The sequence below is a fragment of the Oncorhynchus masou genome, chromosome 32 (genome assembly GCF_036934945.1).
Source record: "Oncorhynchus masou masou isolate Uvic2021 chromosome 32, UVic_Omas_1.1, whole genome shotgun sequence".
In the NCBI taxonomy this organism is placed as follows: domain Eukaryota; kingdom Metazoa; phylum Chordata; class Actinopteri; order Salmoniformes; family Salmonidae; genus Oncorhynchus; species Oncorhynchus masou.
In genome coordinates this window covers 34,476,050-34,490,991 of record NC_088243.1, presented here as the reverse complement: position 1 = coordinate 34,490,991, position 14,942 = coordinate 34,476,050, and the positions used below count along the sequence as shown (strand labels likewise).

General features: G+C 44.8%; 1 protein-coding gene across 3 annotated transcripts in view; it reads right to left on the bottom strand.

Moving 5' to 3' along the window:
• Nucleotides 1-14,942, bottom strand: part of LOC135526000 (rho guanine nucleotide exchange factor TIAM2-like) — a 106,696-nt gene that overhangs the window by 30,917 nt on the left and 60,837 nt on the right. For all 3 annotated transcript variants that reach the window (XM_064954003.1, XM_064954002.1, XM_064954004.1), the window contains 6 exons: nt 14,221-14,388; nt 11,202-11,306; nt 10,987-11,065; nt 10,750-10,839; nt 10,387-10,620; nt 3,275-3,378 (listed from right to left, as the gene is read on the bottom strand). In XM_064954003.1, coding sequence (XP_064810075.1) covers nt 3,275-3,378; nt 10,387-10,620; nt 10,750-10,839; nt 10,987-11,065; nt 11,202-11,306; nt 14,221-14,388 — 780 coding nt within the window. The remainder of the gene's footprint in view (nt 1-3,274; nt 3,379-10,386; nt 10,621-10,749; nt 10,840-10,986; nt 11,066-11,201; nt 11,307-14,220; nt 14,389-14,942) is intronic.

Here is a 14,942-nt window from a genome sequence, read left to right as displayed (position 1 = left end):
CATCTCCATTCAGTCACAGGCTGGCTGGCAGGCTGCGGTGGGCACTTATTCTGACTGAAACACAGGTGATTTTCTACCCATTGACTAGATTGTTTTGTTTCCGCTCCGGGGCACAAACTGACTCCGGTAGTGAGGCGAAATTCCAACCGTTCTTGACAGCTATCAGATTTGCCACAACAAAATCTCACAGTGCTCGCTTTTACTGCATGGTACCTATTTGTCTCAGTATCTCTCATTCACACACGCATGCAATTGTACAAACACTCCTCCCCACACACACACACACACACCTTCCACTTACACACACGCCCGCCCGCACAGCCTCCGGTACCTCTCCGCTGGTACGAAGACAAACACTGTGTCCGGTGCAGCAGCAGTCAGAGGTACTGCAGTGCAGATCCCAGTGCAGCGGGACTCATTCTTGTCACTGGGCAAACAGAGCGAGAGCTGAGGAGCCGGTCTTCTCTAATCCACCTCTTCACTGACCTCAGACCTGCTATTACAGAGACTTAACAGAGCCCACTGGGACATACCATGCCTATATGGTTTAGTGCATAGTATCACTGTAATGTCTAATGGAACAGTGTATATAGGGGCATTACATAGGGAACACATTGACAACCTGCTGTCTACAAGTGGTAGACACAGGGGTGCAGGCAAATGGCCAGCCTAGATATTCACTATTTCCAGCCAGTGTTTACAGGCTCGAGAGGGAGATTTTTAGGAGCATCAAACAGCATACAGATCGTTCTCTCTCCTCTGAGCTGCAATGTTACGTTTCAGTCCACTGAAGTGAGGATCATTAAAACCTGGCCCTCCAGATGACTGGTCTCATTAATGCAGCCCTATAATAAAGCTTGGCATAGTTACTTTTCCCCCATCTCTAAAATCGGTCGGTTTTATTACCATAATGCAGAAAGCTTTCAAACATGACGCATAAATACACTTTAATGACTTAAATTAGTTATTATTTACATAGAAAAAAATGTAAAAAACTGACAACAACAAAAACTCCCTGGGACAAAAATAAACATCAATTGAATCATCACTAGACAGCAGCCATTTGCATACTTACAGTAGGAAAAGTGGAGCTGTGATGAAAGATGAGGTGCACTAGAAGTCACCTAGCCTTTCCCTGCTACAGAGATAACCTAGAGTCCCCCTCCTTGACCAAGTCACTAAGGACTCCCAAAACCGAACATGATCACACAACAAGCTCCTTGAAATTAAAAAGTAGGCTTGATTATAAAAACGCTTGCCAACAATTATTTACCAAGATAGGAAGGAACAACAACCTCCAGACTAATCTACTGTTCTAGGGATCTACCGTCTATTCTCCCTCTATGCCAAGGGTCGAGCCAGGGAGCGAGCAGAGGGCCAGGCTTTCCGGTTCAGTACAATGCCTCTGCTGCTTCTACTGAGGGCTAGGACCCGGCATGGCCAACCCTGACTCTGTCATTAAAACTTCCTGCTATTCTGGGTGTCTATCTAGGGTGTTGGGGCCTCAGACAATGACAGAGTGAAGGTTAGTAGCAGGCAGAGGGAGTGTTGACAGTATGGGCGTTAGACTGAGACAAAGGGCCTCTCTCTCGGAGTGTGACAGTAATAAGCTGTCTGTAGACTGAGGCCAGCGTAATTATATAGAGATCTTTAAGGGTGGTGCCAAGACTTCTTCAGCCCCGCTGCCACAGCTGTCCCTGATGAGGGGTTCCAAGCACACATTTATATATGCACAGCTCACACTAATTTGCACACATATATACTTTATTAGGTACACCCATCGAGTACTGGGTCAGACTACCCTTTTGCCTCCGGAACAGCCAGAATTCTTCGGGGTGTGGATTCTACAAGGTGTGGCGTTCAAATGTTGCTCAATTGGTACCAAGGGACCTAACATGTGCCAGGGAAACATTACCCACACCATTACACCACCGCCACCAGCATGTACCGTTGACACCAGACAGGATGGGTCCATGGACTCATGATGCATACTTCAAATCGTGACTCTGCCATCTGCATGACGCAACAGGAACCGGGATTCGTCGGATCAGGCAAGATTTTTCCACTCCTTAAATTGTCCAATGGTGGTGATCGCATGCCCACTGGAACAGCTTCTTCTTGTTTTTAGCTGAGAGGAGTGGAACCTAGTGTGGTCGTCTACTGTGTAGGGTCCCAAAGACCCTCCCCAATATTGATTAATGGAACCTTAAGATTCATATGCTTGTACTGTTGCTATGTGTCTGAACTCTGCCACTATACTTTGCACAAGCTATCTGTATTAGTCTTTGCAGTTAAGCCCAAGCTGTTGCAAGAGTGTGCTAGGTGTGTGTCTGGTTTTGACATTTTGATCTTGTGTGACAGTGGACAAGGCTAATGAATTCAGAGAAGCTACGGTCCTAAGTTACTTTATAAAAGGTAACCTCAGCTTATTGCTGCACAAATACATTGACGTAGGTGATCACACCACCAGGGAGTGATCACGTAATATAATCAGCTGTGTCCCTTGGTTGGTTGCAGAACTTACTGAGACCTACGCGCTGTATTTCTATTTTCAACTTCTGTCTGCCCATTGCATTAATAAAGGTTTGATTGATTTACTTATTGTCTGATATTGTCTGATTGCTGATTTCCCCAATAAGCCAATGATTGACAAGGAACCTACCCCGACAGCTGCAACAGCCTATCCTATCCACTGTGGTACTGTGCCGTTACTGTGCCGTTTGTGGCACACCTGTTAGCTTGCAGGATTCGTGCAATTCTCTTTCGACCTCTCCCATCAACAAGCTGTTTTCACCCACAGGACTGCAGCTGACTGGATGTCTTTTGGGTTTGTCGCACCGTTCTCTGTAAACCCTAGACACTGCCAGGAAGCCGGCTGCTTCTGAGATACTGGAACCGATGATCATACCACGCTCAAAGTCGCTTCGGTTACTCGTTTTGCCCATTCTAACGTTCCATCGAACAGTAACTGAATGCCTCGATGCCTGTCTGCTTTATATCGCAAGCCACAGCCACGTCACTCACTGTCTGTAGGAGTGCACCATTTCCGTGAGCGGGGCAGGGCGGTGTACCTAATAAAGTGTGTACATTAGAAACTGTTTTTCAAAATTGCTTGGGGCCTGTAGTGTGTTGGTTCATGGTCTCAAAGCTCTTGATTATTCTGTCTCCCCCGCTCTGTCTCTAGAGCTCTACGACTTCCTCTCGGTATGTTTATGCCGACTCATTGACCCCAGTGTGGGCAGTGCCAGCGGGCACAGCGTTCATTCAATCTTACCTTGCTGTGTTGTACGGCCCTGTGGCTGTGGCGGGAGTGGTGTAGACGATTCTCCAGCCCAGAGCCTAGGGACTCACCAGGGACCTCTGGCACCAAGGACACATCTGAGGAGAGAGAGACACGGCAATGTTCAGTGTTTTTTCTTTAGTTGACCTTCTTGGCCAATTCATACAAGCACTGCTAAGTGCTGTTGTCGTCGAGGCTCGTCCTGTCACACACCAGTTCCTCTGAGAGGGAGAGATGTTTATAGTTCAGCATCTACGGACCACAGAACAGAAACACTTCTCTAGTAACAGTATAGTTATACACGGGTTAGAATGCAGCATTCTAACAACCGTCACAATAAACATCACAGAGAAGAGGTCTTCCACTAGTCAGACAAGAAAACAAATCCTCTAGTTTGTTAGACGTGGTCTTAGGAGAAAGCTGTTGATAATATACTCTTGGTGTATCTTTCCTGAAAAATCCCATTTTGGGAAAGGGCTCAGCCACACGCTGCTCCTGGTTAAAAAGGCACCTGGCTGGATTAACTGGGGCTAGATCGGATTACAGTTACTGGGGCTGGTAGGGACATCTACCCTCCCTCCCTGTTTCTAACAAACTCACAGGCTTGTGGGAAATCAACTCAGCACATGAGCACAATCAACAGGCTTGACCTTTTCATTGTATTCTGGGAGATAAAGATTTGGTTAACACTTTACTTGACACCCAGCGTCACAACACGTTGACACAGTCATAACCAGGTCGTCACATGTCATAACAGCTGACATAACATGGTCATAACACTGTCATTACATATATTTAGACCTTTAGACCGATATGTACGGTATGTATGTACCTACACAAGAGTGTCAAAACCCAGCACACATGGCAACAACAAAAAACATTACACCATAGCCTATTTGTCAACACTATGTTCATGTTATATACCATTTTCTGAAATTGACCATATTAAATTGAATATTATTGTAATTGTGCACACACTAACTAAAGTAAAGTGACACAGGATGGTCATAATGCTTTGACAGTGTCATAAAGTGGATTTCCTGTAAGCTATTTAAAATATGATGAAACAAACATGACTGTAAATAATTTGTTACAACAACAACAAAGGACTTATAAGGAGCAACCTAAAAAACGAGAGGAAACGTCTTGGCAGGGAATTTTTTTTTTAATAAACGTTGGTTTTAACCCTCTTATATAGGTGTCATAACCAACCATGCAGTGTATGTCACAACAGGTGTAAATATATGGCTGATGACAGTGTTACATATTATTTCAAGTTATGACTGTTATAACCCTGCCACATATATCTCAAGTCAATATATCATGTTACAGAACATTTCCAACACACACCAGGGGTGCTGCCTTCTACTATAAAGTGGTATAGCGTGATGTTGGCACACTCCAGGATGGTTCAGAGTTTACCTCTCATCACCCTCATTAGCCTGACTGGGATAGCACCCCCTCTAGAGGTAGAGGAGGAAACTGCACCCATGTTGCTGGCCTCTATCTCTCACTAGTGTGTTTTACTGCATGTCATCACCAGTCCTGCAGTGTGAAGTGTTGCCTGTGGTTTTGGTTCAGCATGTTGTAGTGACAAATGGCTGTATTTAACTCTCTCCAGTACAGTGGTTTTCAACTAGTTGACGGCAAGATATTTTATTATTATAAATATTCCGCAACCACGCAAATGGTGGTCTGCAAGAGCTTTTGATGGGGATTCGGTGGTCACCGGAACAGAAAAGAAACCGCTTCTCTAGTACAAACTGTGAGAACTCAACACCCCAAATACTCGAAAGAGAAACCTTCTCAGTTCTCATACTTAGAATAAATGAAGCATAATGACATGAAAACCCTATCTGTATAAATAGCATGGTGAGAAAAACCCTCATATTTAACTTGCTGCATGGAAATTCATCCTAATTTCACTATCGAGCAAAACTACACAGTGTTCAAAAGATGAGGAACTCTTCCCATTTCATACACTGACCAGGTGAATCCAGGGGAAATCTATGATCCCTTATTGATGTCACTTGTTAAATCCACTTCAAGCAGTGTAGATGAAGGGGAGGAGACAGGTTAAATAAGGATTTTTAAGCCTTGAGACATGGATTGTGTATGCGTGCTATTCAGAGGGTGAATGGGCACACAAAACATTTAAGTGCCTCTGAACACAGTATGGTAGTAGGTGCCAGGTGAACCGGTTTGAGTGCGTCAAGAACTGTAACGCTATTGGGTTTTTCACGCTCGACAGTTTCCCGTGTGTATCAAGAATGGTCCACCACCCAAAGGAAATCCAGCCAACTTGACACAACCGTGGGAAGCATTGGAGTCAACATGGGCCAGTATCCCTGTGGAACGCTTGACACCGTGTAGAGTCCATGACCCGACGAATTGAGACTGTTCTGAGTGCAACTCAATATTAGGACGGTGTTCCTCCTTTTTTTGTCCACTCAGTGTAAGAAAGACTATAGACTGAAGCATCAACAGCAAAATAAATGACACAAACTTCATTTCCAGTCTATAACAGGCACTTACATATATAGATGAGTGGCAAAAAAACATGCCCATTTACTATGATACCCTTACCTTTGAAAGTATCGCCAACCAGAGAAGTGAAATGTTGTGCAATTTAAAAAAGACCAAAGCATGCTCATCCAACTGTGACTGTCCCAGCTGGCTGCATAGGAGGTAGGCTTTACTCCAGAACACTGCCTCACCGTGTCAGTCCCGCCTTCAATACAGAGACCTTCAGTAATACTCCACCTTATCACAACACTGCCCCTCTCCCCTGAACACACGTGTTCCAAGCCTTCCACACCTTTTTGCTGCTCACTTCGGTCCCCTTGACTCTGAAGGGCCAATAGGGCTGATGGGCTTTGAGGAAGTATTTGACTCTCAAAGCGGGAAGTCTGTGGTTCATTCGCTGGGCGTAAGTGACAAAAAGATCATCTAAGTCCGCAGCTCTGCAGACATAAGCAGACGTAGGGAGGACTGTGTGTGAGGGTGAGAGAGTGTGAGAGAAATGTCAACCAAATCCTTTGTTAAATGATTGATTTGTTTCTTTTTATTATAATGTTTAAAATGTGTTTGTTTTAGTTGATTGTGTTTTGTGTATGTTTATGTTTGTCTGTGCGATATGTGTCCTGCTGTATTTTACTCATTTTATATCGTATTCGTTTTTTTTGTCCTATGAATTTGTATATACAGTGGCAAGAAAAAGTATGTGAACCCTTTGGAATTACCTGGATTTCTGCATCAATTGGTCATAAAACGTGATCTGATCTTCAACTTAGTCACAATAGACACAGTGTGCTTAAACTAATAACACACATATATTACTGTATTTTTCTTGTCTATATTGAATACATCATTTATACATTCACAGTGTAGGTTGGAAAAAGTTTGTGAACCACTTCCAAAAGCTAATTGGAGTCAGGAATCAGCTAACCTGGAGTCCAATCAATGAGAAGAGATTAGAGATGTTGGTTAGAGCTGCCTTGCCCTATAAAAAAACACTCACAAAATGTGAGTTTGCTATTCACAAGAAGCATTGCCTGGTGTGAACTATGCCTCAAACAAAGGAGATCTCAGAAGACCTAATATTAAGAATTGTTGACTTGCATAAAGCTGGAAAGGGTTACAACAGTATCTCTAAAAGCCTTGATGTCTATAAATGTAGAATGTTCAGCACTGTTGCTACTCTCCCTAGGAGTGGCCGTCCTGCAAAGATGACTGCAAGAGCACAGCGCAGAAAACTCAATGAGGTTAAGAACAATCCTAGAGTGTCAGCTAAAGACTTACAGAAATCTCTGAAACATGCCAACATCTCTGTTGAGTCTACGATACGTAAAACACTAAACAAGAATGGTGTTCATGGGAGGACACCACGGAAAAAGCCACTGCTGTCCAAAAAAACCCATTGCTACACGTCTGAAGTTCGCAAAAGAGCACCTGTATGTTCCACAGAGCTTCTGGTAAAATATTCTGTGGACAGATTAAACTAAAGTTGAGTTACTTGGAAGGAACACAACAACACTATGTGTGGAGAAAAAAAGGCACATCACACTAACATCAAAACCTCATCCCGACTGAAAACTATGGTGGAGGGAGCAACATGGTTTGGGGCTGCTTTGCTGCCTCAGGGCCTGGACAGCTGGCTTTCATGGACAGAAAAATGAATTCCCAAGTTTATCAAGACATTTTGCAGAAGCATGTTAGGCTATCTGTCTGCCAATTGAAGCTCAACAGAAGTTGAGTGATGCAACAGGACAATGACCCAAACACAGAAGTAAATCAACAACAGAATGGCTTCAACAGAAGAAAATACGCCTTCTGGAGTGGCCCAGTCAGAGTCCTGACCTCAACCCGATTTAAAATGCTGTGGTATGACCTCGAGAGCGGTTCACACCAGACATCCCAAGAATATTGCTGATCTGAAACAATTTTGTAAAGATGAATGGTCCAAAATTCCTCCTGACCGTTGTGCAGGTCTGATCCGCAACCACAGAAAACGTTTGGTTGAGGTTATTGCTGCCAAAGGAGGGTCAACCAGTTATTAAATCCAAGGGTTCACATCCTTTTCCCGCCCTGCACTGTGAATGTTTACATGGTGTGTTCAATAAAGACATGAGAACATATAATTGTCTGTGTGTTATTAGTTAAAGCAGACTGTGTTTGTCTATTGTTGTGACTTAGATGAAGATCAGATCAAATTTTATGACTAATTTATGCAGAAATCCAGGTAACTCCAAAGGGTTCACATACTTTTTCTTGCCACTGTACATGGCTCCAGTGGAGGCTGTTGAGAGGAGGACGGCTACTAATAATGGCTGGAATGGAGTCAATGGAATGATATCAACCACATGCAAACCTCATCTGTGATGTGTTTGATACCATTCCATTGACACCATTCCAGCCATTATTATGGGCCATCCTCCCCTCAACAGCCCCCACTGGAGGGCTATCTTGAAAAAGAGACACTGGTCTCAATGGTGACTTCCTGCTAAAATAAAGGTAAAAAATAAAATAAAAAACATGGTATGGTAATTTCATACCCCAAAAAAAATTCCACAGAACCCATCAGCATTTTTCTGATATTCTGGCATCATTTCAATTATGATATCACACTGGTGGAGAAAAGCAAGGCAGGGCAACAGCTTGCCGATAGACTGTTTCCAGAGAACGTGTTGGTGGCACCCACATATGCTGACAGTAGGCTCAGTCCTCCCACACAGTAGCTGCCAAGTAGAAGCAATTCTGTGGAAGTATGACCCTGACTCTCTCTCACCGGCCACCTGCCACAGCCAGGAACACTTGCAGTATGTTTACTGCACTCAATGAACAGTAGATGCCGTATACAATACTAAGCCAAGGTCAACATCAATGCATTATCAGTCTGTCTGTCTACTGTGATTGTTGGTGTACAGTACACCAACTGATGCTGAGCTCCATCACACAATTGATACCAGTTCTAGTAACTGTGTTAAGACCTGCGAAGTGATGCATACCAGCCTTTTGGCAAAGACAGGGTACTGGGTGTGTGTGTTAGTGATTGGGTACGCACAGTTGAAGTCGGAGGTTTACATACACCTTATCCAAATACATGTCAACTTAGTTTTTCACAATTCCTGACATTTAATACTAGTAAAAATGCCCCGTCTTAGGTTAGCTAGGATCACCACTTTAGTTTAAGAATGTGACATGTTAGAATAATAGTAGAGAGAATTATTTATTTCAGCTTTGATTTATTTCATCACATTCCCAGTGGGTCAGAAGTTTACATATACTCAATTAGTATATGGTAGCATCGCCTTTCAATTGTTTAACTTGGGTCACATGTTTTGGGTAGCCTTCCACAAGCTTCCCACAATAAGTTAGGTGAATTTTGGCCCATTCCTCCTGACAGAGCTGGTGTAACTGAGTCAGGTTTGTAGGCCTCCTTGCTCGCACACGCTTTTTCAGTTCTGCCCACAGATTTTCTATAGGATCGAGGTCAGGGCTTTGTGATGGCCACTCCAATACATTGACTTTGTTGACCTTAAGCCATTTTGACACAACTTTGGAAGTATGCTTGGGGTCATTGTCCATTTGGAAGACCCATTTGCGACCAAGCTTTAACTTCCTGACTGATGTCTTGAGATGTTGCTTCAATATATCCACATCATTTTCCTCCCTCATGATGCCATCTATTTTGTGAAGTTTCTCCCAAAAAGTATGATCTTTGTCCCTGTGTGCAGTTGCAAACCGTAGCCTGGCTTTTTTATGGTGGAGCAGTGGCTTCTTTCTTGCTGAGCGGCCTTTCAGGCTATGTCAATACAGAACTCATTTTACTGTGGATATAGATATTTTTGTACCTGTTTCCTCCAGAATATTCACAGGGTCCTTTGCTGTTGTTCTGGGATTCATTTGCACTTTTCGCACCAAAGTACATTCATCTCTAGGAGACAGAACGCGTCTCCTTCCTGAGCGGTATGATGGCTGCGTGGTCCGATGGTGTTTATACTTGCGTACTATTGTTTGTACAGATAAACGTGGTACCTTCAGGCGTTTGTAAATTGCTCCTAAGGAAGAACCAGACTTGTGGAGGTCTTCAATTTTTTTTCTGAGGTCTTGGCTGATTTCCTTTGATTTTCCCATGATGTCAAGCAAAGAGGCACTGAGTTTGAAGGTAGGCCTTGAAATACATCCACGGGTACACCTCCAATTGACTCAAATTATGGCAATTAGCCTATCAGAAGCTTCTAAAGCCATGACATCATTTTCTGGAATTTTTCAAGCTGTTTAAAGTCACAGTCAACTTAGTTTATGTAAACTTCTGACCCACTGGAATTGTGATACAGTAAATTATAAGTTAAACACTCTGTCTGTAAACAATTATTGGAAAAATGACTTGCGTCGTGCACAAAGTAGATGTCCTAACCGACTTGCCAAAACTAAAAACAAAACTGTATGTGTGTGTGTGTGTGTGTGTGTGTGTGTGTGTGTGTGTGTGTGTGTGTGTGTGTGTGTGTGTGTGTGTGTGTGTGTGTGTGTGTGTGTGTGTGTGTATGTATGTATGTATGTATGTATGTATGTATGTATGTATGTATGTATGTAGGCCTTCTCACCTGTGGTGGACTTGGCGCGGTGGTGTGTGTCCAGAAAGTCCTGCAGCAGCTGTGATTGGTTGGGAAGTGGGGTCGGGGTCGAGGGACCAGAGTTTTGGGGTGAGGTGGACGCGGCTTCCCGTCTGAGGGTCAGCTGGAGGGTCTGCTCTGAAAACAACATCTGGATCAGACCCAGGTCCAGAGTGGACACGCCTCGACCGTTCAGAACCACAATCTCATCATCTGGTCTCAGCCCTGGGAGAGGAACGAACACAAAACAAACACAGGAAGAAATAAGGCCACACTATATTTACACAGTACCATCGAGATACGCATGAACACTTCAATATGAATCATGTTGAAGTCAAAGTCAAGTGAACATACCTTCACTAAAGGCCAGTCCATCAGACAGCACCTCACTGACAAAGACGCGGCTGTTCCTCTGTCCGTCTATGTGGCCTGTCACAGCAAAGCCTGACAACAGAGACGAGAGAAGAGAGAAGAACGATGGTTCGCAGGGTGCAATGACCATAATAATTACATACTGCCAATTATTTATAGGATGTCTGTGGCAATGACACACATACGGTTCCCTGTCTGCTAGAGAACAAAAACACTCACCAAAGTCCCCAGTGCAGGCAGGTCTGGTCATCTGCAGGGTGAACACATTCAGCAGGAACACTTCAAGCTCGTCATACAACTGCACAAAAGAGGGACAACTCAGCTTAGAAACCACAACTCCACACGTCAACCAGTGATGTTAAACACAACTTAAACAACGTTAGTGTTCTATGCATTTCCAGGGAAGTATTATGCTGAATAGTGTGTTATCTCACCAGGTCGTGTAGTAGTTCGCCCGGTGCAGGGGTGCGGACCTCTACGTTCTGGGCCAAGCATCTGTGTAGTCTGAGGCAGTGCAGGCTAGGGTCCAGCTGATTCAACTGTGACAGGAAAACACTGTCAAACGCCCTGAATGCAGCAATACCCAGCAAATACAACAAGTCTAGGCCAGATACCTGGTCTCAACAAAAAAGACATTTGGTTATTTCTGTGCTGTTGTATCATGTGACATGGGATGTCTTCACTACAGCTCCGAGGTGATTAAGATGAAGTGGCATCGAGTATGACCTGTGGAATTATTAAAGTGTGTGTGTGTACATGTGTCTGTGCTGTGTGTAGGGCTGTGACAATACCAGCGTCGCAAAATGGCAAAAATGAAAACACGGTCCTTTAAAAACCTGCTGTATAAATATTGCGTGCTTTAGCTTGGAAAACAAATGTGACTCTGGATTTATTTTTTATTTCACCTTTATTTAACCAGGTAGGCTAGTTAAGAACAAGTTCTCATTTGCAACTGCGACCTGGTCAAGATAAAGCAAAGCAGTTCAACACATACAACAACACAGAGTTACACATGGAATAAACAAACATACAATCCATAATACAGTAGAAAAATCTATATTCAGCATGTGAAAATGAGTTAGGATAAGAGAAGCAAGGCAATAAGTAGGCCAAGTAATAGGGCAAGTAATTACAATATAGCAATTAAACACTGGAATGGTAGGATGTGCAGAAGATGAATGTGCAAGTTGAGATACTGGGGTGCAAAGGAGCAAGATAAATAAATAAATACAGTATGGGGATGAGGTAGATTGAATGGGCTATTTACAGATGAGCCATGTACAGATGCAGTGATCTGTGAGCTGCTCTGACAGCTGGTGATTAAAGCTAGTGAGGGAGGTAAGAGACTCCAGCTTCAGAGATTTTTGCAGTTCGTTCCAGTCATTGGCAGCAGAGAACTGGAAGGAGAGGCGGTCAAAGGAAGAATTAGATTTGGGGAGGACCAGTGAGATATACCTGCTGGAGCTCGTGCTACGGGTGGGTGCTGCTATGGTGACCAGTGAGCTGAGATAAGGCGGGGCTTTACCTAGCAGACGCTTGTAGATGACCTGGAGCCAGTGGGTTTGGTGACGAGTATGAAGCGAGGGCCAGCCAACGAGATCATACAGGTCGCAGTGGTGGGTAGTATATGGGGCTTTGGTGACAAAACCGATGGCACTGTGATAGACTGCATCCAATTTGCTGAGTAGAGTGTTGGAGGCTATTTTGTAAATGACATCGGCAAAGTCGAGGATCGGTAGGATGGTCAGTTTTACGAGGGTATGTTTGGCAGCATGAGTGAAGGAGGCTTTGTTGCGAAATAGGAAGCCGATTCTAGATTACATTTTGGATTGGAGATGTTTAATGTGAGTCTGGAAGGAGAGTTTACAGTCTAGCCAGACACCTAGGTATTTGAAGTTGTCCACATATTCTAAGTCAGAACCGACCAGAGTTGTGATGCTGGACGGACGGGGAGGGGCGGGCAGCAATCGGTTGAAGAGCATGCATTTAGTTTTACTTGCATTTAAGAGCAGTTGGAGGCCACAGAAGGAGAGTTGTATGGCATTGAAGCTCATCTGGAGGTTAGTTAACACAGTGTCCAAAGAAAGGCCAGATGTATACAGAATGGTGTCGGCTGTGTAGAGGTGGATCAAAGAATCACCAGCAGCGAGAGCTACATCATTGATGTATACAGAGAAAAGAGTCCGGCCGAGAATTGAACCCTGTGGCAACCCCATAGAGACTGCTAGAGGTACCCCCATAGAGACTGAGAGAGCCCCGGACAACAGGCCCTCCGAATTGAAATACTGAACTCTATCAGAGAAGTAGTTGGTGAACCAAGCGAGGCAGTCATTTGAAAAACCAAGGCTGTTGAGTCTGCCGATAAGAATGTTGTGATTGACAGAGTTGAAAGCCTTAGCCAGGTCAATGAATACAGATGCACAGTACTGTCTCTTATCAATGGTGGTTATGATATCGTTCGGATGACATTGTTTATTTCCAACAATAGGGCTGTTTTCCTAAAGAAGTTAAAAATCGTCTTTGTGTCTCCTTGCCATGATACTAACAAGTATCGCGATCCTGGTATCGTCCCGGCACAAGAAGTGTGGGTGAGAATGAACTAGCTAGCCATCCACTCTTTCACACACCTGAGAGACAGAGGGAGGGCAGGTGAGTGTGTGTCACATGTGCCAACACACAGGTCAGAGAGTGCAGTGTGTGTGGGTCGGGAGACAGACGGACAATGAGACGGACGGCCAATGAGAAGGACGGCCAGACAGACAATGAGACGGCCAGACAATGAGACAGAGACGGCCAGACAATGAGACAGAGACGGCCAGACAATGAGACAGAGACGGACAGACAATGAGACAGAGACGGACAGACAATGAGTCAGTGACGGCCAGACAATGAGACAGAGACGGACAGACAATGAGACAGAGACGGCCAGACAATGAGACAGAGACGGCCAGACAATGAGACAGAGACGGACAGACAATGAGACAGAGACGGACAGACAATGAGTCAGTGACGGCCAGACAATGAGACAGAGACGGCCAGACAATGAGACAGAGACGGCCAGACAATGAGACAGAGTCGGCCAGACAATGAGACAGAGACGGCCAGACAATGAGACAGAGACAGTAAACATCTGGAACTGTCTACTGTACAAGCCAGAGCTCTACAATGGGCATAACAATAAATAAATACATGAGTGTGTCACAAACGGCAGCAGACCGTGGGTTGGTCAAAATACTCACAGATTGGAGCTTTTAACATGATTACATTGACAGAGTGTCGTTTAAAAAATAAATAAAAGCAGGGTCAATAAAAGCAAGGCATAACCTAAAGTAAAAGCTTCTCTCTTAAGTGCCTCTGTTCAAATCAAACATTGATCTGCCATAATATTAACACTCACAGGGCTTAGTTTTGGGAACGTGAACATCTTAACAATCCCTTCTCTGTGACTCTCACCTTGCAGGCTAGGGAGACGACATCAGCCACTGTATGGTCTCGTCTCATAGGCACTTGGATGGCGTGGCTGTCGGGCATGTACACACAGGTCAGTGTTTCTCCACTGCTCTCCCAAAGGCCACCCTCGGGGGGAGCCAGAGAGTAGTGGTTGGCCAAGCTGTCCAGTCTCTGAAAGTAGAGAGATGGCGGGAGAGAGAGAAGGTGAGATAGAGGGCGAGATGGCGAGAGAGAGAGAGGGCGAGATGGCGAGAGAGAGAGGGCGAGAGAGAGAGAGAGGGCGAGATGGCGAGAGAGAGAGAGAGGGCGAGAGAGAGAGAGGGCGAGAGAGAGATGGCGAGAGAGAAAGAGAGGGTGAGAGAGAGGGCGAGAGAGAGGGCGAGAGAGAGAGAGGGCGAGAGAGAGGGGCGAGAGAGAGAGAGAGAGAGGGAGAGAGAGAGAGGGAGAAGAGAGGGCGAGAGAGAGGGCGAGAGAGAGAGAGGGCGAGAGAGAGAGAGAGGGACAAGAGAGAAAGAGAGGGCGAGAGAGAGAGAGGGCGAGAGGAGAGAGAGAGAGAGAGCGAGAGAGAGAGAGAGAGAGAGAGAGAGAGAGAGAGAGAGAGAGAGGGCGAGAGAGAGAGAGAGGAGAGAGAGAAGAGAGAGAGAGGGCGAGAGAGAGAGAGGGCGAGAGAGAGAGAGAGGGCGAGAGAGAGAGAGAGAGAGAGGGCGAGAGAGAGAGAGAGCGAG